Consider the following 23393-nt stretch of genomic DNA (forward strand, 5'->3'; position numbering starts at 1 on the left):
GCAGGATTCCTAACCGGGACAAGCCCAGTTTTCCCGTTAACTAGTGTCTAAGCCATTAGGCAGGGTTCTGTTCCTTTTGTAGGGCAGAGTTTAACCACATGATTAAGTCCCATCAGAGCATTGCCAGCTGATCTAGGGAAGTGATTATTCCTCTGCATTTGGCACTGGTGAGGCCATGTTTGGAGTATTGCATCCAATTCTGCCCCTCCCATCCCCATTACAGAAAGGATGTGGCCCCATTGGAGAAAGTCCAGTGGAGGGCAACAAAAATGATGAGGGGGCTGGAGCACATGACTTATGAGGAGAAGCCGAGGGATTTGGGTTTATTTAGTCTGCAGAACAGAAGAATGAGGGGGGATTTGATAGCAGCCTTCAACTTCCTCAATGGAGGTTCCAAAGAGGCTGGAGAGAGGCTGTTCTCAGTGGTGACAGATGGCAGAACAAGGAGCAATGGTCTCAAGTTGCAGTGGGGGAGGCCTTGGTTGGATATTAGGAAAAACTATTTCACTAGGAGGTTGGTGAAGCACTGGGATGGGTTCCCTAGGGAGGGGGTAGAATCTCCATCCCTAAAGGTTTTAAGTCCTGGCTTGGCCAAACGCTGCCTGGGACAATGTAGTTGGGACTTAAATACCATCTGCTTCCCTGTCACAGTCTGAGTTTGGAATTTTACACATATTCTCCCCTTGACACAAGCTCCATTTGCAAAGCTCTCCAATAACTGCACAGGCTGATTTTCACATTAGAGCTGGTGCTTCCTCCAGGCACGTTTGTTTAGCATTACTCAGGGGCTGGCGGATCAGAGGAAAGCCGGTCAAGTGTAAGAGAGGCCCGTACTGAAGCATGCAGGCTCCCTGGGTAATTGCAATGCTGCAGGCATTGCTCAAGTCAGTTAATAGATTTCCCCAGTTTCTCGGCGCCAGGTGAAAATTTCCCATTAAGGGGGAATTTATTCCATTTCCTTTTATCATTTATTATTGAAGACGAAGCACGAGTGGATGGCGTCTCCAAGATGACAGGGTAGAATTTTAAACAACAACAACAACAGAAAATTCACACAGTAAGCTGACAAGAGAGCGGGAGAGAAAACGGACAAAGGGTTCTTCTATGGTTTATAAACTGCAAAATGCACAGGAGATTTAGTTTTGTGGGAAGAGAGCTGCACTGCCTAACCATTAAGGGTATGTCTACACTGCAGAGTTTTTCCGGGATACCGGAAGTATCCTGGAAAAACTCTGCTGTGCCTAGAGAACGCATCTGTTCTTCCGAAATTTTTTTGGGAAGAGCAGATGCATTTTTTCGGCATCGCTATAAACCTCGTTTTACGAGGAAGAAAGCATGTTCCGAAAAAAGGGTTTTTTTCTGACATTTGGCCCCATGTAGATGGGAAAAGCCTCTTCTGAAAAAAGAAGCAGAAAAAGCTATGCAAATTGCAGTTTGCAATTTGCGTGGCTTTTTCCAGAAGAGCAGTGCAGTGTAGACATAGCCTAAATTATTATGGCAGTGCGTAAAAAGTCTGATTGTCTGGTATGACGCTCCAAAGCCCCAAACTGTCATACGGCGAAAGAAAATATTGGAGAAGATGTTATAAGAGGGTAAAATCAATGTCGCTTTGACTTTTGTTGTTTGGGTTTGGTTACAAAATGGTGAAAGAGTTTAATCTTTGGAAGTGTTTTTGCCCTTTATCTATGTGATAAGAAAAACCTCTCAGTAAAAAGGGAGGCCATGACATCCCATGGATGGGTGACCAGATTTGGAGTCAGCAGCCAACCTGCGTATTCTATCTCATGCTGGTTTTAACTCACTGTAGTATCTTAGCCAAATTGCTTGGGGTTTTTCAAAGTGCTCGGCATTGGCCTAAGTCTGCTCCCACGGACTGCAGTCAATGATGGGATAATGCAGGGGAGAGCTTCCCAGTGTGGGAGTGGGAGGAAACTACGTGTCCACGGTGAGGACGTTTGCAAAACCACATCCTTAATCTGTCTGTGCCTCAGTGTCACCATCTGTAATGTGGGTATGATATGTCTAACCTCTCTTTAGCAAGCTCTTTGAGATCTTCAAATGAGATTTCATATGTAAGTGCTAAGCTTTAGTTGTATTATTATTGATTATTCCCCTTTATTCGGCTCTGGTGAGGCCACATCTGAAGTATTGCATCCAGTTTTGGGCCCCCCACTATAGAAAGGATGTAGGCGCACTGGAGAGGGTCCAGCGGAGGGCAACCAAAATGTTTAGGGGGCTGGAGCACATGACCTACGAGGAGAGGCTGAGGGATTTGGGTTTGTTTATCTGCAGAAGAGAAGAGTGAGGGGGGATTCGATAGCAGCCTTCAACTACCTGATGGGAGGTTCCAAAGAGGCTGGAGAGAGGCTGTTCTCAGTAGTGACAGATGGCAGAACAAGGAGCAATGGTCTCAAGTTACAGTGGGGGAGGTCTAGGTTGGATGTTAGGAAAAGCTATTTCACTAGGAGGGCGGTGAAGCACTGGGATGGGTTCCCTAGGGAGGTGGTAGAATCTCCATCCCTAGAGGTGTTTAAGTCTCTGCTTCACAAAGCCCTGGCTGGGTTGATTTAGTTGGATTGGTCCTGCCTAGAGCAGGGGGCTGGACTCGATGACCTCCTAAGGTCTCTTCCAGCGCTATGATTCTATTAACACAGAATCTATCCGTAACTAACGGTGTCTGTCTGGCTTAGAGATGAACGCAGTCTGCAAAATGTGGATCCCGACCTGGCTTTCCAAATGCCTAAAGGCCAAAGCCATTTGGATTCAGGGTCTAGTTCAACCCATATAAAAAGCAGTGGGCTAGACTCTCACCTGGTGTGACAAAGAGCCACATTACACCTCCTGAGAATCTGGATTCGGGGCTTTTTGAGAAGTTCTCATTTGGACACCTCCCGTTAAGTGGGGAGAGAAGGTATTTTAATCCAGAGTATGAATTGATGTCCATTCTTAGGGGAAAAATGCCTCCAGCGATGTCAATAGCAACATTTCTGTTCACTTGAATAGTGTGAGGATTTCACCCTCGTCTCTCTCAGAAGGCACTCAGTGAACAAATTCTTCTTGGTATACTATATACACTCATTAAAGCATGAAGTAATGGCAAAACACAACATTTACCCTGCCTTGTTGAACACACTGGCTATGTCTACACTCGCAACTTCTTGCGCGAGTAATATGCAAGTGAGGCTAAGCGTGGACTATCGCCCAGCCTCATTTGCATACCTAATGATCCACCGTTTCTTTCAGAAGAGACTCTTGCGTGAGAAGGAGCGTCTACACTGCCTCTTCTTGCGCAAGAAAAACCCTCTTGCGCAATGCCGTTCTTCCTGAAAAGTAATAGGTGTAACGACATTGCACAAGAGGGTTTATCTTGCGCAAGAAGGGGCAGTGTAGATGCTCCTTCTTGCACAAGAACCTCTTCTGAAAAAAATGGTGGCTCATTAGGTATGCAAATGAGGCTCGGCAATATTCCGCGCTTAGCCTCATTTGCATATTACTCGCGCAAGAAGCCGCGAGTGTAGACATAGCCACTGTGTGACACAATGCTCCCATGGCCTCTTGCTTATTAACTACACAGAAAGCCCTTTTCATTACTACTCCCACAGCAGTAGGACCCCCAAAATGGTGCTCTAAAGATGGCAAGAAAAGATCCTATTTCATTCCCCACAGGTACGGCACATTTGCCATTCCCTCACGTAATCCTGTTGCCAAATTAGTCATCTTCTTGTCTGACGACCAAGAGTTCAAACCTTGTCTAAGTCCCTAGCCCAAGGCTAATGAGTCATGTCTTCAGATTTACAGGCTTTTTGGGGGTTTAATTATGATGGGATAAAGAAAAAAGCTGCATTGAAGTAAGCTGTAAATGAAGGCAATTTCCTTTCTCTGTCAGTAATCAAATGGCAGCCAGGCCTGTGTCTTCTGGAGACAGCAGAGAGAGCACGCATCAGCCAGCTCATTTTCTTGGGGTCAGGTCCGCTCACTCATACTTAGGCAATACAGAATGGAAGAGGAGAATCAAACTCAGCTGTGTCCTCACTAATTGCTGGTGAGGCTGGCCGTCTGTTTTTGCCGGAGAAGAGACAGATGTTGTTGGCTCTTTTCCCTTCTGGAAAAGCCTTCGAGTCTTGTGTGTCTGTACTGTTTCCTGGGCACATGAAATATTAACCTGCTGCCTCAAGAATTTCTGTTTGTGTACACAAAAATGGGCCTTAAGCGTGCATCTAGCAGTGGCATACACAGATAATCTGACAGTTGGCCCTTCTGCTGAAAGCAAGGGGGTGATGCTTAGCAAATGGAACTAGGCCAAAGTGAGCCAATGAGAATTGCACTGGAGAAGGTAGATAATTTAGGGGAAATTGGGCCATTGATTTGCCACAGTGTTCGGTCATTCCCCGGGAATTATCTATGGATATGGGATCAAAGCCAACCCCAGTAAACTCAATGGGAGTCAATGGGGTGTTGGATCAGGGCCTTTCTTTTTAACACTAAGACCACGTCTTCTCTTCCTGGAAGAATGACTCTGCAGCGATCGATCTTCTGGAGTTCCATTTAGCGGGTCTAGTAAAGACCCACTAAATCAAACGCTGAGAGCGACCCCATTGATGCCGGAATTCCTACTCCTCCTGAGGGAAGGTGATGGGAGCATTTGTCCCGTTAACCTCCTGTTGTGTGGACGGTTGTGAAGCTCGGCTTATGGTATGTTAATTCTAGCTATGTTTTTTACGTACCTTAAACCCGCTTTCCCCTATAGTGTGGACCTGGCCTAAGAGACAACAGTGTTCTACAGTGAGATTTAAAAAGAGAAGTATTAGGAGACTTTTAAGGATATAAGGAGAGAGACCTGCACTCACCCTCTGTCAGCAAGACAGACCCTCCAATCCCCATTTTTGCTATGGAAGATATTTCTCACTACTGCTCCAATGTGTAGTATTTATACCAGACATTTCGGCTACATCTTCATTGGCATGATCTTGTGCAAATACTCTTTAACACAAGAGTTCTTGCATTACAGTATTTGTGCTAGAGAGCATCTGCACTGGCATGTGCCTTTGCGCAAGAGATGTGCTTTTGCGCAAAAGCATCCATGCCAGTGTAGATGCTCTTTTGCGCAAGAAAGCTCTGATGGCCATTTTAGCCATCGGGCTTTCTTGCGCAAGAAATTCATGCTGCCTGTCTACACTGGCCTCTTGTGCAAGAACAGTTGTGCAAGAGGGCTTATTCCTGAGTGGGAGCATCATAGTTCTTGCGCAAGAAGCACTGATTTCACACATTAGAATGTCAGTGTTCTTGTGCAAGAACTCCCTGCCAGTGTAGACAGGCAGCATGTTTTTGCGCAAAAGTGGCTGCTTTGACACAAGATCGCGCCAATGTAGACACAGCCTTCATGTTTAAAAAGCTGTGCAAACATTAACTATCCAATCCCAACTCCCGTAAGAGAAAGATATGTCATGTAATCACCACATTGCTGATGGGGAAACTGAGAAAGTGCAATATGACTATGGCAAATCACACAGGGAGTGATTTGTTGACCAGATCTTAGGTGTTGAGCTCCCTTTGAAATACTTAAGTGTCTGATCAGGATTAGAATCCAAACCACAGGCCTTGACTCTCATTGGACTTTCACCTTTTTTTTTATCGGTCAAACTCCAGGGGGGTGATTTGGGTGGCTTGTTATTTAAACCAGTGGGAGTGACAAATCTAGTCCAATACCTGTCTGCTTTCTGAAGCGTTCCAGTAAATGCGACTGTCCCCTCTCCTCTCCTAAGATAACACACTGATATTTATTTAAAAACATCACAAAGCCAAGGACATAATTCAAAAGCTCTGATTTAGGAAAATCGCTTGTGTGTTAATCATTTCCTCTTTCCTGATTCACTGCTTGCTTGCATATAAAATATGGATTTGTTGGGCAAGCACAGATGCTCTTGGCAATGAAGATGGAAAGCAGAACTGTAGATAAAAGTAGGTAGGCTTTTTGTGTTCTGCAGAGGAGTAGCTTTGAAAAGGTAGCTTGCAAACCACAGAGAGAGACAGACACTTTACCATAGCAATAGGGAGAGGCAAAGAAAGAAACAGAAGCTGATGGAGGAGGAAAAAATGGAATGGAGATTAAAAATAGAAAAAGAGAGCTGGCAAGACACATTCCGTTCAGCTGTGGATGTGCAGTTCAGCATAGGGGATTTGGTGAAAATATGTGATGCGTGAAAAAAGAAGAAATGGGAAGACAAGAATTAAGCTTAGCGGGTGCTAAGAACTCTTGTTGAAATTAAAGATGAAATAATGAATAGGATAGCAAAGGTAAATTGGGTATGCCTCTCTATCGCCTTTCATAATGCAAGGAGGAAGGGAAGTTCGGTGAAAAGGAACACATTTGAAGCTGATAGACGGAAATGTTTACCTCAACATAACCTGTGGAACTCATTGCCACTTGATAACATTGAGGCTAAATGTTTAGCTAAGGACTCACCATTGAAATAGCTAGGATGAGCAACTGATTAAAGATACAGAGACTGTCATGCTTCAAGGGATAAATCAATTAGGAACTGATGGGGTTAGGAGGAAATTCAACTGGTGAGTAATGTCTACCATAGAATCATAGAGTCATAGAATTGGAAGAGACCACAGGAAGTCGTTCAGTCCAACCCCCTGCTCAAAGCAGGACCAACCCCAACTAAATCATCCCCGCCAGGGCTTTGTCAAGCCAGGACTTAAAAAAGTCTAAAGATAGAGATTCCACCACCACCTCCCTAGGTAACTCATCCCAGTGCTTCACCACCCTCCTAATGAAATAGTTTTTCTGAATAGCCAACTTAGACCTCCCCCACTGCAACTTGAGACCATTGCTCCTTGTTCTGCCATCAGTCACCACTGAGAACAGCCTTTCTCCATCCTCTTTGGAATCCCCCTTCAGGAAATTGAAGGCTGCTATCAAATTCCACCCCCCCCCCCCCTTCAAGCTTCTCTTCTGCAGACTAAACAAGCCCAAATCCCTCAGCCTCGCCTCATAAGTCATGCACTCCAGCTCCGTCATAACTGCCTCCTTCAAAGTGCTTGGCGTCTTTTTCTCGATCATCTTGTGCTGAACACTGCCAGAGACAGGACTCCGGCCTAGACAAACTTTCAGTCTGATTCAGTCTGGCAATTTCTGTGGTTTAAAATATGCAATGGGAACAAAAGGAAAAACAAAGGGAAGTTAGGAAAGGACTGAGGCATGCGTGGGAGAGTTTGGATATCCTCATCCTGCCGAGGAGGAGTAGACACTAGTGAGGTGTCTGCTCTGTTCAAAGTCATGGAGAGAAAAAACAAGACCATTCCTTACCTGCGTTGTGCAGGTTGTCCTGGATTGGCTTTGTGTGGCTGAGTCTAATAACGCACTGCTTGCCAAGAGGATCAGATCTATTAGCCGCATCTAGGAGAGCTTCCCTTTAGCTCAGAATGACAATTTGGCAGCTGAAAGGAAAGGGGTTGAGCCCCAACACCCTAGAAGTGCATATATGCATTATCCACGCGTTGTATGCAGACAACCTACAGAGGTAGTCTCTTGTGTGTAGGACGGAGACTCAATGGCTTAGCGTTAGCTGGGCCCAACCTTTCTCCTCCCTCTTCTTCGCAAGCACAGGGGAGTTCCTGGGTACCGCCCGGTAGACATGCTCATCTGTTGCTGTGAAGGACCATGTATGTTTTCTGTTAAATCCCAGGGATTCCATTCCAGAAGAAATAATGAGGAGGGCCAAACAGATCGGCTTCTCGGACAAGCAGATCGGGAAATGCATTGGCGTGACGGAGGCCCAGAGCCGGGAGCTGAGGCTGAAGAAGAACATAAAGCCGTGGGTGAAGCAGGTACCATATGAAGCATGTCTGCTCTGAGGTCTGGGGACCTGTGTTGATGGAAGAGACATGGACTTAACGGGCTGGTAGGAACAGTCTCGGAAAGCAAGGTTTGGGGTGAAATCCCAGCGCCACTGCAGTAAAGAGGAGTTTGGGCCCAGATGGGAGCGGAAACAAAATGTCCCGCTCCCCCCGCTCTTAATCCAATTCCGCAGCCATTAATGCAGCAAGTGGCACGAATGGAAGGAGAGAGGGAATATGCTTCCTTTCTCAGCCCACAGAGAGAGAGACCCAATACTCGGCTTCTGAGGGGCCGGGGCGGAAACCCTGCTGTTTAGCAGCAGTGGAACGTGAAAGGCTGAGAGCACCCACCCCTTTGTGACCGTGAAAAGCATGGCTAGCACCTTCACTCTTGGTAGTAACTTTTTAGAGGGTCATACTTTATTTTAAATGGCCCATCATTACGGGTTCATTTGGTATTCATTGTGATAGCACCGAGCCTAATGTGCTCATCTGGTATTCATGACCATGTCATAAATGCTTTCGTAGGTGTTCCATTGCCTTTCCTTTAAGGGTGGCTGGTACTGAAGTGCTTGCAGCTGGGTTTTGTCCTTAGGAAAAAAGAAAAATCATTGAACGCTCTTGAACGTGCGTAGAGGGCCCCTCTGCACCCTCCTGCCCAAGTGCCAAATATCCCCTCCTTGTCCTTGTCCTCACCTGGTCTGGGCCAGCTTGCCAGGCCTTGCAATCCGTTCCTTAGGCTGCCCTGGCGCGGCAGCTGAATTGATCTGCGCACCTCGTACCCTTCCCACGTTCATTCCACTGACGGCTGCATTGGCAGCAGCAAAGCACGTGCTTCTCCTAGAGTCACAAATGAATAGTAATAATAGTAGCAATGCACGGCCGACACTTATCTGGTACTAATACCAGAAGGTCCTCTTATTCATTGCTCACAAGGGTAGCCAGTGGGGAGTCATGAAAACATTTGATAATCCAGAAAGTTTCAGCCTATAAAAATTCATGCCAGAGGTTGCTTTATTGTTTTCCCATATTGATTGCACTCCTGTTTCAGCTGTCCATTCAGGGAGCATTAACAAGAACACATGACTTATGGTTGGCCAACTCTATGCTGTGTAGCACAAGAGGGAAACCGTTGATGCAAATAGCTTGTGAGCCACTCCCCCTCTGAGAATTATTCCTCCATGGTGTCTGGTGGATAGCTATACGCAAGAAATATATTGGGAGAAAATCAGTGTGGTTCCCCTACCTTTCACTAACCAAGGGCAGGCCTACATTACAATAACGGCTAGTGAATAGTACCTCCATTGGTGCCATGATGCTCCTGGAGAACAGCGTGGGTGTGTGCACTGTGGAAGTGAGAGGGACCAATTCTTCCAGAAGTAGTGGAGAGATCAGCAATAAGAACAGAAAAGTTCGCCGGTGAACTTGGTGGGGAGAGTTTGAACATAGCTCAAGAGAAGAACTGCTAGTGAAGGGTGTATCAAGAGTTGGAGTCAGCGGCTCAGAGTTCCTCTTGTCAGTAGAGGAGCTAGGCTGAGAGGAATGCACAGGTAGGTTTTTAATAAAGTGTTCCACTTCACCTGCATTCACCTCCATCCTATGCTAAGGAAACAGCTGGGAGCACAATATTCACCGGCGGAGGAGAAGTAAAACTATTTAGAAAGAAAAGGGAGGGTGAAGGGAAGAGAGGAAGGATTTGCCATAGAAAAAGTCTGTGGACCATGATGCCTTTCCCCAAAGGTACTTGGCAGCGTGCATGCATGGTCAACGTGGCAGGAGAGCAGAAGCTGGAGCTTAGAGGAAGAAGTCTGAGAAGGAAACGAAAGATATGAAAGGCCAGGCAGTGAAAGCTGCTAGTTTACCTTCTCTTTCTCTGAGGGTGTGGCCAGAAAGCAGCAAGCAAGCAGGTGGAGAGAAATGGAAAATGAGAAACAAAAGACAAAATGTTGCCCTTCATTCTTATTCATAATTTCCCTGCTTTACAGATTGACACACTGGCAGCAGAATACCCTGCAGTAACGAACTATCTCTACGTCACATACAACGGACAGGTAAGGGCTGTCAAGAGCTACAGTACAGCCGCAGCATTTTCTAATGGGTTTCTCTCTTTTTCCATTAGACTCTAGAGACCTTTCTGCCAATTCTCATTTTCCACAGCTGGTAATTGTTTCAAACGGCATTATGCATAGTCCCGTTTGAGTAGGGTTGAAGCATTCTTCTTCCCAAGCATTTACCGGGTGCCTTTAGGGGAAGAATGCGTTTCACGGCAGCATGGGTACAACATTCACCTCCAGAGTGACAATTTCCCCACAATGCTCCATCAATGTGCCTCAAACCTTAGGCCCTCTGGCTGTTGGTAGATTCTGTACCGTATTATCCAAGTGGCCGTTCAGTTTTTGGTTTCTCTGTTGAATCTGCCAGCCACGGAGCCATCGGGGTCTATGTTGTTGGGTGGTTTGTGATTCTATCAACCCCTCCCCTAGAAATTAGGCTGCCATGGCAAATCCATTGGCTGCTGAATAGCCTGTATGATGGAAATCTCTATGAAAACTAAGGGCTACTTGTAGGTGCCCTGGTTTTAATCAGTCATGTAACTCTTACAAAAATAGTGAAGAGTACTTTTGCTCCCCAGGAGCCTGGCCTGTGACTGCAATGTGCTGTCAAACCAGCCTTCCCCGTCCTCATTAACAGTCCGCCTTATTTTTCACCTCCGCATCTTCCATTGAGGACTTTATCCAAGAGGATTTTCTCTTCCACCTTCTCCTTTAAGGTTCCTCCTTGTAGCGAGCTTCCTTGAGTGAAAGGCCATGCACAGACAGACATCCACCTGGGGATCTTAAGCAAAGGGACTTTGCATTGTCCACAGGATAGGAAGGTTCTCGCTGGTGTTTTGTTGTATGGTGCCTTGCATGGGACTTCTCCCTGCACCTTTACAGGTAGGCTGTTGTTAGTGGGAAATCATTATAATTCATGAGGGAAACGGACATTCCACAATGGGAGTGACATTTGGTTATTCCAAAACCGTATAGATGTACAGCAACCATAAAGGCAAGTTGAATGTGAGGGCCTCATCTCACTGAGGTATAACACCATTGACTTGAATGGGGTTTCTCCTGATTGACATTGCAGGAAATGAGCTCAGACTTGAGCATTGGGTGTCTTGCTTTTGGATATGGGCTGAGTGCTAGAAATGGTTTGTTCCCATCGATACGGAGCCAGGGATGTTTGGGTAGCACCTCACGACTTCTCTCCCTTCCTCCCTAGGAGAATGACGTAAAATTTGATGACCATGGAATGATGGTGCTGGGTTGTGGACCATACCACATAGGTAAATCTGTCCTCCTTCCACCCTGAAGTTGCCTGGGTTCTTGTGGCTCATTTAATACTTTTTTCACATGGCAACGGAACATGCGAGGACATAGTGTGTAGCATGTGGATTCCGAATACAGAGCTTGCCTTTTCAATTTGCTAACACGTTTCATGCCCTGGAAGTAGAAAGGAGCCTTCTTGCATCTGTTCAGCTGAAATGAGATTGCTTCAGGTGAAAGGAGAGATTTTTTTTGTTTTCTGTTTCTTAGTTGCAACTAACAGTAGAGTTCTTGGAATCTAGTATCTTGTATCCAAATTCATTGCGGTGCCACTTATGATAGTTTGAATTCACATCCGCCAGTAATATGTGACAGTGTTCAGCCCCTTAGTGTTTGAAGGAGTATGTGCGCTGTTTCAGTAGGTCATGCTGGTAATAATAAGAAAATACTTGTTCCCTATAATTCTTTGAACTGGGCCAATAACTCGCAGTGTGCACTGTAATTCCTGCCACTTCTTCTGTTCTTCTGTCCCCAAACAGCTTGCAATTCTTAACCTTGATTCGCTCTTCAAAACAATTTGCCATTCAATATTTGGTCTATAAGCCACTCACAACAAGTGTGCTGAAAGTCTTCAATATTTGAAATTCAGACAAATGTTGATTAGTTTTGTGTCACAGTTTGTTTCAAGTCTCTGATTTGAACATCACAACTCTTCAAATCAGGTTTACAATGTGAATATTCAGCTGAATGAAATCAGAATTAATTCTCCAGGAATAAGCTCTCTTGTTTGCTGAATTTGTGAACATTTGGGCCAGTAAACATATTAGCAGAAAGTAAACACAAAAGGGCTGCAAGGCTGTTGACCAATTCAAGCAAATATTTGAGGATACTATTTTGCAGTGTTCACCTAGAACAAGTAATTATTTTGGACAAAAAGCATGGGTCTGACCTTCTTCAGGTATATTTTGTCCTTTAGAAAAAAGCATGGTCATCTCCTGTAAAAGCAAAGGAGGCTGTCGCATGGGGATACAGTAAATGATTACTTGTGCTTCTGAATATGTTTTCCTAATGCAATGGCTAAGGCAGTAGTTTCTTGCTTAGTGATCCTTGGAAGACAGGATTACAAAGTTTCACATGCTGTTCCTCGTAAAACCAAAGAGAAGTTGCAATTTAGTGAGTCCCATCTAGCTTTCTCCCTATTCTTGTAGTTGCAAAACTAGAACCGCTCAAAGAAATGCGAAAGGCACGGTTGTGAAAATTTCAGAATGATTTCCAAATTGATTCAAAATGGACCAATCTCCTATTTTTCCCACACATATTTCTACAATACTTTAAATTGAAATTTTAAATCAAAACTTTTTCAAAATCATTAAACACGTTAACAAAATCTACAATTACTTACTGACAGCTGATTGTTTTTTTTTCTTTTGTTTTTGAAACAAGAAATGTCGATAATGCTTTCAGTTAATTTTTGTATCAAACTATTGATACACAAGTGTTTATTTTAAAATAAATGCCATTTGTGATGGGGAAAAAACTGTTCAGGAAGTGTAGACCTATTTTGTGCAAGGTAATTGTGACAACATGAATGATTCAAGAGTTATTAAAAACTACTAGGCCATATTGTGTATTTTTAAATAGCATCCCCTGATCCTAAACCGATCTGTGCTTTTGGTTTTTCTTCTTATCTTTTTGATAAAATATAAGGTGCCAAATTAAGGTATGGTGTAAACTGGTGCAAATACATTGACTTCTCAGGAGTTATGGCCTGCTTACATTAATGTACCTCTTCACGGGTGATTATCAATATTACTAATTGGCTACACTTCCTCTGAGGCTGGACATGGCAATTACCGGATGTGCCTGGCATATACTTGCACACATTTTGCAATTTTCCAGGCTTAAATCCAATGCTGATGGCATATGAGGTTCATGTCTCAAAATTGGAGTTTCATATACATGTAAGGACACTTGAATAATTGAAATTCAATTAAAATGGCTGATGACATTTGGGTGACCTCTACTGGGAAGGGCCATTTCCAATTTTGGGTTGGTTTTTTTTTTCTGTATTCAGCATCTCAAAATGCATGAATGAAACATGTAGTAGACTCAAGATTCTAGCTCGACAGGAACTTGGAAATTAATTGTGTGTCAGTCAGTAAGTGACCTGTGTGTTACTAGATAGTGTGGAAAGAGCAACTCTGTGCAGGTTGAATTTCAATCAGAACTTGTAACACAATTATACGCAATAACCGCACAGATAGTTAACGATCGTGTAACTCGGGTTGAGTCTCAGCTCTTTTTTAACAGCTCATAACCATAATAATCTAATCTCCCTTACATCTGAAGACACCTCATTCTCTGTTTATGATTATCCACTGGTACAGCATAGCTGAGAAACAAATGTAATATAAGATAATGGACACCACGGGTCTGATTCTTCCCTGACCTGCATCTTATTTAGTCATTTAGTCACTATGGCAAAGTAAGGGCAGAGTTGCTGTTCAATGTTCCTATTCTAATTTGACTCTGTACATTGCAAGCCAATGGAAAATCAGGCTGACACTCTGTTAACTAAACAACATGTAAATTAACAGTGTACTGCTCTCTAGACCAGTGGTTTTCAAGCTGTAGGATGTGGGTGGGTGGGTGGGTGGGTGGGTGGGGGGAGGGTCTGCAAAGGATATCTGTGATTTCCAAAGGGGTCTGTATCTCCCTTAGAAATGTCTCAGGGGTTCAGAAATGAAAAAAGTTTGAAAGCCTAGAGGGTAGGGAACAAACACGCGCTCTTCTTATCCTATGGCTTTCCTTTCAGACAGTACCTCTGGAGATATAAGCCGGGGTGAGGACATTTTTTGAGCTAGAGACTGCTGACCCACAGGAAAATCAGGAGGGGGACGCGCAGAAAGCAAAAAGCAAAACCAAAGACGCAACCCCCGCCCCCCCAAACAAACCCTCACTGTTGTGACCCCTGACTGAGAAGGGGAAATCCACTCCCCACCTTCCCATCACGCATCAGTCTAGGGGGGCCCAGCCTGGTACATTTTGTGTGCTACAGCCCAGTGGTGGGGCGGCAGGGAGGCTGGAGCATCAGCGCGGGCTCCCTAATGCTGGGTGTGTGTGTGTGTCTGAGCCTCAGGGGCTGGATCCAGTGAGGTCAGGCACCTCTCAGCTTCTGCCTCTTGGCTTAAGCGCTCTCTCCAGGAGAAAATGTGTGTGTTGGAAAGCGGCAGCGGTGGGCAGGTTGCGACAGACAAGCGTACCTGTGTGCAGTCAGACAGGATGGGAGGCTATCTTCCCAGAGCAGCTGAGCCAATGCACATGGTATGCATGAGAACTTATAGTTAAGGGGTCTTACCATTGCCATGCAAAGCAGTTAGATTTCTTGGACTGACCTGACAAGTGATCTTGTTTCTTTCCTTTAAGCACGTCTGCGCATCCCGCTGCTGCTCCTTCCTTGCCACCCTCTCCCACTTATTCTTCTGCCTTTGTCCTCCTGACAGGGAGCAGCGTGGAGTTTGACTGGTGCGCTGTCTCCAGCATCCGCACGCTGCGTCAGCTAGGCCACAAGACTGTTGTGGTGAACTGCAACCCGGAGACGGTGAGCACAGATTTTGATGAATGCGACAGACTGTACTTCGAGGAGCTGTCCCTGGAGAGGATCCTGGACATCTACCAACATGAGGTAAAGAACAAGAAATTGAAGATGTAACAACAGAATCCCCTAATGCAGAGCCAACTTCTCAAATTCGGCTCCCTAGTGGCTTTGGCTGCGGTGGCCGCACAGTCAACCTGTGGAACCCCTTGAAGGAGGATGTGGTGAAGGCTAGGACTTTAACAGGGTTCAAAAAAGAGCTAGATAGATTCATGGAGGTTAGGCCCATCACTGGCTATTAGCTAGGATGGGTAGGAATGGTGTCCCTAGCTTCTGTTTGCCTGGAAATGGGTGACAGGAGAGGGATCATGTGAGGATTACCTGTTGTGTTCCCTCCCTCTGGGGCATCTGGCATTGGCAACTGTGCGCAGACAGGACACTGGGCTAGATGGACCTTTGGTCTGGTTCATTATGGCTGTTCTTATGTTCTTATAGTGTACTCTAAAGCTAGTAGCTTTTAGATCCAATTTACGCATGGCTGCCGTTCCTTGCAGACCACTCAATAATGCCAAAGAACTATGAAGGGAGTTTGCAAAGGTGACGTATGGTGCAATATTTGTAAGCAGATTTAATTTGTGGCACAGTCATCGATTGCTCAAATTAATTTCTCGGCCCTTGCCATTTTGAGTCTTAGCTCCCAAATCTGCAAGCCCGTAGGCACATACTTAAAGCATGTTGAACAACTCCCATGCCTACAGCTACCAAGAGATGAAGTGCTTGCAGCCTCAGGCCTTATTGAGTAGGGGTTACGTGCAGGATGGTTTCCAAAGGGTTGGGCTGGGAAGTGGTAAGCCGGCAGGCAGCGTGGAAGGAGGTAGGGAATTAAAATGACGTTACTGTTGCATGTGCAATAAGAATTGGGCCAATAATATAGTGCAGGTGTTCTTAAGATGGGAGTCACACACCTGTTGGGTGGCTGTAACCACACTGCCCTTCCTACTAAATCGGGAGGGGGAAGTGTAGTTTGTAGAGCGGTCATGACTGGATGGGGGCAGAGTCATTCTCAGTCCCAGTATGGAAACGCTGGAGAGCCTGGATTTATAGTCCACAAATGTGGGCTTCCCAGATGAGATTTTCAATTGAGCCATGGGGAATTATGCACTGAAACCTTGTTGAAATTTGTTGGGGGTTGACAGCCTAACTCCCTTCAGCAATGTTGGGAACCGCAGCCCAGGCGGAGGCTGTGGTTTGGCCTTTTCCCGGCTCTCTTTTCGGTCCGTAATGAGTTGATCTGAGCTGTTTTGCACATGGCAGCAGGTTTCTAAAGATGTTATTGGAGCGTGGCCATTTTCCGGTGGAACCACATTACAAGCAAGAAGAAAAGCCAATCAGACCTATTGTCCCGTTTACTTGTTCTTGAAAAAACCATTCACGGAAATGCAATCTGTGTCCATCTTCAGAATGGCTTTTCCTGGCAAGGATGGAACCATTTATCTTCTTGCTCCTTTCTACTTCCTCTAAAGTGTTGATAAAAAAAAAGTAGCTGAAAAGCATCGATCCTGGACAGACTGATGCTAATTGTGACTCTGCTCCTCAGACTACCAGCCCAGTTCTGCTCTCTTGAAAAGTTTGCATGTGGTTCATCTAACTAAGCATCTAGACTCTCAGGGTACGTCCTCACTGCACAACTAGTTCGAAATAAGCTCTTCTGGACTTATTCTGAAATAGCTTATTTCAAAATAGCACGTCTATAATACAAGGAAGCCTCAAAATTAGTCCAAGGCAGGCTTCTCTAATGTAGACATGATATCTTGATTTAGACCCTCCAGAGACACTGGGGAGGAATAACTTAGAATGGCCCTGGTGAGAGGCTATTTCGAAATAGCAGCAGTGGAGGGTCTACATGCGCCTTATTTCAAAATAGCTATTTCGGAAGAGGCGTTATCCTCGTAGAATGAGGTTTACAGAAGTCGGAATAAGCCATCTGTTATTTCGAAATTATGGCAAAATAACGGACTGGCTGTGTAGATGCTCACGTTGTTATTTTGATATAATGCTAGTGATCTCGAAATAACGGTGCAGTGTAGATGCACCCTCAGTTACTTAACCAAAACTGGAGTTCTGAACGTGGGGGGAGGAATCAGACTGCCAAGGAAATAACACTGATGAAACACAACACATATTAACTGCAGGATCAAAGAGATGGGTGAGGAGGGAGCAAATGCTCATTTAAACACAAATAGCTTTGGTAATTAGCACCTAAGGTCAGAAAACACACAGGCAGAGAATAATGTGTTTCTATTGAAGTCTGGCTCATCTGTAAATTCCCCCCAATGCGATAGTTATTCTCTGTGAGTCTGACTTTAGACTTCTTGGGATAGACTCTGACCCAGGGGACGCTAACAGGAGCCGTGCTTTTCCCTGTCGGGTCTGGGACATTTTGGGGTGGCCCCTGGCATTGGAGCTGGAGTCTGAATGAAAGCGAAAGTTGGGGCTGGAGTTCTGTGTAAAGCTAAGACCTCCTCGCTGCCCTGACTTCGTTATTTGGTTGCTGCCTCATTTCCTTGTTGTCACTCCTCCTGATGAAGTGGCTGTAGTTAAGTGAAAGGGGGATTAATGAATTTTGGGGAGAGGCAGTTAAAATGGGGGTAGGTAAAGGATTTATTTCTTAAACTTATTCCTTTAATGAGCTGAAGTCAGACCCCTAAGGGCACCTTTATATTGTGATGCTGAAGTCTCCAGCAGGGTAACCTTAATTTGCTTGCTATAACTGTCTCTACACATTTGAAATTGCTTGCTGGTTTAGTGTCTACAGTACAGACTTTAGATTGGGTTCTTTGCAGTGTCAACATGGTCTGTCTGATGTTTCCTAGGGAGACATTAAAACCATTGGGGTTAAGAGGCAAATGTCGGATTATGTTACATAACGAAGTCTAAAAACGATCATTGATCGTTAGCTCTTGTTTAGTGCTTTTCATCAGTGGACCACAAAATTATTGCCAAGAGAGGGAATTATCATTAGCCCCATTTTACAGGTGGAGAAACTGAGGCACAAGGTGGTGAAGTGCCTTTCCCGTTGTCTCCCAACAGGGCAGGGACAGATAGGGGAATAGAACCCATGTCTCCCATAATGCATAGTTTAAACTATTCCCAGCTACACACAACTCTGTGAGCTGGGCAGATTGCAAAGTAATCTCTTAATGGACCTTAAATGCCACCAACAGGTAACACATGGTTCAATGGCTTTATCTCTGACCACTCTTTCCCTCTCTCTGCCCCCAGGAATGTGCTGGCTGCATTATCTCCGTCGGAGGGCAAATCCCCAATAACCTGGCCGTGCCATTGTACAAGAACGGAGTTAAGATCATGGGCACTAACCCCATGCAGATTGACCGAGCAGAAGACCGCTCCGTATTCTCGGCTGTTCTGGATGAGCTGAATGTGGCTCAGGCCCCCTGGAAGGCAGTTAGCAGTTTGGTATGTTGGGGAGGATGACAGGGAAGGGTTGTTTTTAGGATGTTCTCCTTGAGCGGCATAGCTTACAGGTTATTTTACCGTGCTTTAGCAGCATTGCCTCTGGGTTCAGGAGGCACCCTACTGCTTCAGTCCCACTTTCTGTCATGCTGTGGACGGAGGCTTACACTGCAGCCCCGATCTTCCAGTCTGGTCAAGCTGTACTGTAAGGAAGATGGAAGGATGGCGATGGAGATGGGAGGGGAAGGTGACTTTAAACCACCTTTACATGCTCCTGATCCTGAGTTCCGGGGCAACTCCCTGGCACAAATTAGAGCAACCACAGGGCTGCTCTGACTTATCCTTACTTATCCTTACTTAGCCCTCTCCCTACAAATGTTATGGTAACTGAACGTGGCCAGGGCATTGGTAGGAACTTCTCAACAGTGCCCCCTTGTCCCTAGACCGACTCTCTTCACTGAGAGCCGGAGGGCTGACACAGCAGATGCCATGGCAGCTCCAAAACTTTTGAGGATTTCTGCCTCTCTGCAGCAACAAGAAGACTCTAAAGTAGACCTAAGTTTATCTGAATGGCTTCTTCACACCCTATGGTGGGATGCCTTCAGATTTTCTCACAACGGTGTAGATTGGGAAGAGCGGGAGAAATAGAACGAGAGAACAGCAATTCACTGCAGGCTGTGGGAACAGGTCTAAGTTTTCAATGCAAGTATATAGTTGCTCATGGTATGTTTCCCCTTTCTCCATCCTTTAGAAAGATGCTGTTGAATTTGCAGACTCCGTGGGCTACCCATGTTTGCTGAGACCGTCCTATGTTTTGAGGTAAAGCGTGTCTGACAGTGCACATCGCATTGCATATGCTATCTGCAAGCCCTCTTTGAGGAAGGTGAGAGGTGGTCTCATGTTCCAGGAGACTGAGGGACAACACAGCACTCTCAGGCTTCACAAACTGTGCACCTGCCCCTTGACAAAGAGACTCAAAAATCACTAAGCCCCCTGGACACAGATCAGAGGCAGGGCGTGGTTCTGCTCATATCTGTTGGCTGCAATACTTTTCTTTCTGCAAAGCATGAGTCATTGCTTGTGCTTCTCCTGTTATCCTTGGGAGCATTCTGCAGGGTGTGTCTTTATGGTGGAGAGAGAAGTGAGCTGGCATCTGGAAAAAGGGGAAAGGAACATGAATCCTGCCAGCAATGACAGCATAACCCATCAACACTGCTAGATGCAGCTTCTTGCCTTGCGCATGGTCGTGTTTTATGGCCATCTAGTCTGGCAGCTCCGGGTCTTTAAAGAGAGGTCTTCCAAAAGCAAGCCTTTCCTCCAGCTGGACTTTGAAACAAGCTGTGTCAGCACACACTGAAGGTTTGAGCGATGGCTCTTTGGAGGTGAATGCTGCAAGGAGATTTCTTCCCTCCTGAGTGGAGAGGAGAGAAGTAATTTGCTGGGCTCCATTTGCAAGTGTAAATGGAGCAGGCTCCTTTTTCATAATAGAAAGATAAATATCCAGAGGAAGGGGCATAATATTCACTTGGAATGGAACAAAAAAACCCGTTCTCTTAAAAATGAGATTCGCCGACCACTGCATCCTTACCGAAGACTCCTTTGGAATGTAAGACAGGATGATCTTTCTATAGCACTTTTACAGAATCCCATCAATAGTAGGAGTAGAAGTCTCTGGTAAATTCTGTAGAATGGTTAAATGAGACAGAAAAGGTGACATTCTCTGGGAAAAACTCTGGGATTTTGAGTAAATTCTATAAATCCTCCTTCTTCCATCCGAGTTCAGTTCAGTGGAAGTTTTCTATGAGCGTAGTTGCTTAGACAAGGCTTTTTCGAGTACATGTAGATACATTTAGGCTGGAGGGGATGCTTGCACGCTAATGTGTGTTTGTGTGTGGGAGTATAAGTATGTGCATGTGGACCTCACACACCGTCTGGGTGTGGTGTACTGTCCCATCTACCACTCACAGAGAGACCAATGAGTCAGCTCCACACCCTTTGCTGACAGCCAACTGGCTTTTAAACCATGTTGTAGAAGCACTCATATAAGTGTAAAGTAACAACCGAATGGATAGGATTGGAGACATTCAATGCAGAAAAGACCTGTAGGCACATATTTCTTTCCTCACGTTTCCACTGGGGAATTGTTCCCTTGATTATAATTCTTAGTTGCTCAATTAACTACAATCAAGATTCTCAAGATTTGCCAGATGACTTGGAAAAAAATACTTAATCTTTGGATTACTTCAGTATTTGCCTTATACACGGTGTGCCACATCCTCTGTGGATGGTCAATTGGATAGCTCCGTGGAAAGCCATGAATATACTCTCGTTACAGCCATTGAGCAGCTTAGGTAAAACTGATGGGCTATCACAACTCACACTGTAAGGATTCTTGATGAAACGTCTTTAATTTTTTTTCCTTAAAAATTTCCTTTATAAAATTCCCCAAACTTCTGTGGAGATTATACACCAAAGTAAAGGGGAGGTTGAGAATTACTGAGCATGTAACACAGAACCCCTCCCCGACCAGCATAACAACCTTACAATTTTTTAAAGTTTAAGCAATTGTTTTGAAAAGGAGGCAAAGAACGTCTCCTTTTTTCCAGCCCCCCTCTTCTATCACTATGGATGGTGAGCTTTCAAAGAAATTGTTTGTCAAATAAGATACTCAAGCCCTAATAAGCATTCGGGGGAAAGATACTGCAAAATAATTCTCAGCAAAGTCCTGCACGTTTTTGGTGCACTCCCGCAGTTGTAAACATCCCCTGCCTGTGCAGTTTTGGCCCCGTGCACCATTGTGGCAGGTGAGCCATTTAGAAGTATCCCTTTTGATTGTGAACTCAGAGCTCTCATGAACACATGGAAAAAGGTCAGAAGCTAGTGGCGAGCCGAGGTGAGAGAGGCGGTTGCTGAATAGGCATCTCCTGGAACATGTAAAGAGTTTTGCAAACCCGTTACAGCATGGCATCAGCTAGGGGATCTTTGGGGAGAGCCAGCCACAGCCCCACTTCTTCTCTGATTCTTCCCTCAAGCACTGTTTCCTCAGGTGCTTTTTGCCATCACTTGGCATGTTGGATAAAGACAATAGAGATTCACCTTGGAGACCGACTCCTTCTTTCTTCCAGCCGAAAGGGGGGCGAGTGGTTTGGGTCGGGGCTATGCTTGGCTACTCCATACTGGTCAGGTATTCTGAGAGGGAGTGCTCTGATGTCTCGCTTGCTTGGCTGCTTTCAACACTCAACGAAGCTGACCTGTTGGTTTGCTCTCCTTATTCTCAGTGGGTCGGCGATGAACGTGGTGTTCACAGAAGAGGAGATGAAGAAGTTCTTAGCAGAAGCCACCAGAGTCTCCCAGGTATCAACCTTTTCCCTTTCTGTGTCTGTACAACTCTTTTCATTCATTATGCTCATTTCATTTGTACTTCTTCCCTATCTCTTGCCACGGCGCCTCTTCCCAGCTGTTTGTTTTCTCTGTTTGAGGACGAGGCAATTTAACATAGCTGATGGCACTTGCCCTTTCATTCCCTTCCTTCAGAGGGTGGCTTCTGATCATTCACAGACTGAATTGTCACTCCCTCAACAATGTTATCGAGGCCTTCAAGATGGATAGTCACTAGGAAACTATTTCGAAATACCGAAAATCGATTTAATAACTCCTGCAATAACAACATCGAAAGAGCATGTCCTCTATGAGGGGGACTTAAAATTAGTCGGAGGCAGGCTCCGTTAATGAGGGTGTGCCACCTCGACTTCGAGCCTCAGGAAGCACTGGGGAGTCATTAGTTTGAATGACTCTGGGAAGTCGTTATTTAGAAATAGCAGCAGTGGAATGTCCACACTACTGTTATTTTGAAATAATTAGTTAGAAATTAGTGTTGTTCACCGAGGAAAGTGGGAATACAGATTTCAGATTAAAAGGCCTGTTATTTTGAAATAACGGGCTTGGTTGTGTGGACGCTCTGCTTATTAATTCGAGCTAAAGGGGGTTATTTAGAAATAAAGCCCTAGTATAGACCACAGCACAGAGAGTATGGTGCCACTCCACAGGAATGGGGATCTGACTCCATTTGGAGATGGGCACCAAGGTCAAGTTCAAATAGCCATGTATGGTTGGGGCATAAGGAGCTTTTGCTATATATGCTGAGCATAATATATTGGGGCTGTTACCTCTCCAGCAATCCCATGCAAGGGACTATTTAGTGAGAAGAGGCTGCAGCTGTGACCTTCTTTTTCTTCTCAGTATCTATATCCTGTCACTTGGCATCCATCCACAGCTTGGATTTTACACTAACATCTCCTATCCTATTGATTTTTTTTTTACTCCATTCCTATAAATGCATAAAACTTTGCAAAGTTTCATGGTGACATTTAACTTTTTTCCCCCCATCTCATGTTGTGTATTCTGTTCTTTTAGCATGAGGGAAGAGCTGCTCTCTGCTTAATATATTTATCCATTGGGATCATCGATCCATAGAGCTTACAATGCAGAAGATGAAAGCTGTGTTTTCCCTTTTAAATGCTTTCAAAAGCTAGTTGGGGATAATTGTTTTTTCATACAGGGAAGAGTTTGATCCCCAGGGGGTGAAATTTTGAGGGAGCAGAAGAGTGAAATGAGAGTTATTTCCAATAGCCTACAACAGGATCTAGCCAACGAAATCCAAGAACTTAGCTTGTTAGGCTCAATTATTTGTTCTGCTGAGTTTCTGCTGTGTCTGTCATTAGTGTTAATATGCAGTGGATATTTGGGATGCTTGAGGAAGGGGAGGGATAGGAGCATTCAACAACTGTGAAATAGCCAGAGTTGATCACTTGTATCTACACTGCATCCGTAGCTTGAAATATGCTATGCAATTTGAGCTATGCAAATTGCGTAGCTTATTTTGAGTCAATTTCACAATAGCTTCTTTTGAAATTTGGTGCTGTCTACACAACACTTATTTTGAAATAAATCAGTATTTCGAAACGTCCCTTACTCCTTGTGGAATGAGGCTTACAGGGATGTCAGAATAGTGAGCCCGTGATATTTCAAAATAACAGGTGCCCTCAAAAGACGTGGAAAATAGCGCTGCAGTGTGGGTGTAGGCTGTATGGTAGACAAACGTATTCACAATCTCTGAGTTTAGTCCTGACTCTTTTCCCATGTTACTGTCATTTATTTCCTCTCCCATGCAT

At 44.9% G+C, this 23393-nt stretch overlaps 1 protein-coding gene across 1 annotated transcript in view; it reads left to right on the forward strand.

The window, feature by feature from the left end:
• CPS1 (carbamoyl-phosphate synthase 1) overlaps positions 1-23393 on the forward strand; it is a 283263-nt gene that overhangs the window by 229007 nt on the left and 30863 nt on the right. The window contains exons 23-29 of the mRNA XM_075933931.1: positions 7695-7836; positions 9831-9896; positions 11110-11173; positions 14657-14838; positions 18031-18225; positions 18974-19041; positions 21501-21576. Of these exons, the coding sequence (XP_075790046.1) occupies positions 7695-7836; positions 9831-9896; positions 11110-11173; positions 14657-14838; positions 18031-18225; positions 18974-19041; positions 21501-21576 (793 nt within the window). The remainder of the gene's footprint in view (positions 1-7694; positions 7837-9830; positions 9897-11109; positions 11174-14656; positions 14839-18030; positions 18226-18973; positions 19042-21500; positions 21577-23393) is intronic.

The sequence above is a fragment of the Pelodiscus sinensis genome, chromosome 7, assembly GCF_049634645.1.
Source record: "Pelodiscus sinensis isolate JC-2024 chromosome 7, ASM4963464v1, whole genome shotgun sequence".
Taxonomy (NCBI): Eukaryota; Metazoa; Chordata; order Testudines; family Trionychidae; genus Pelodiscus; species Pelodiscus sinensis.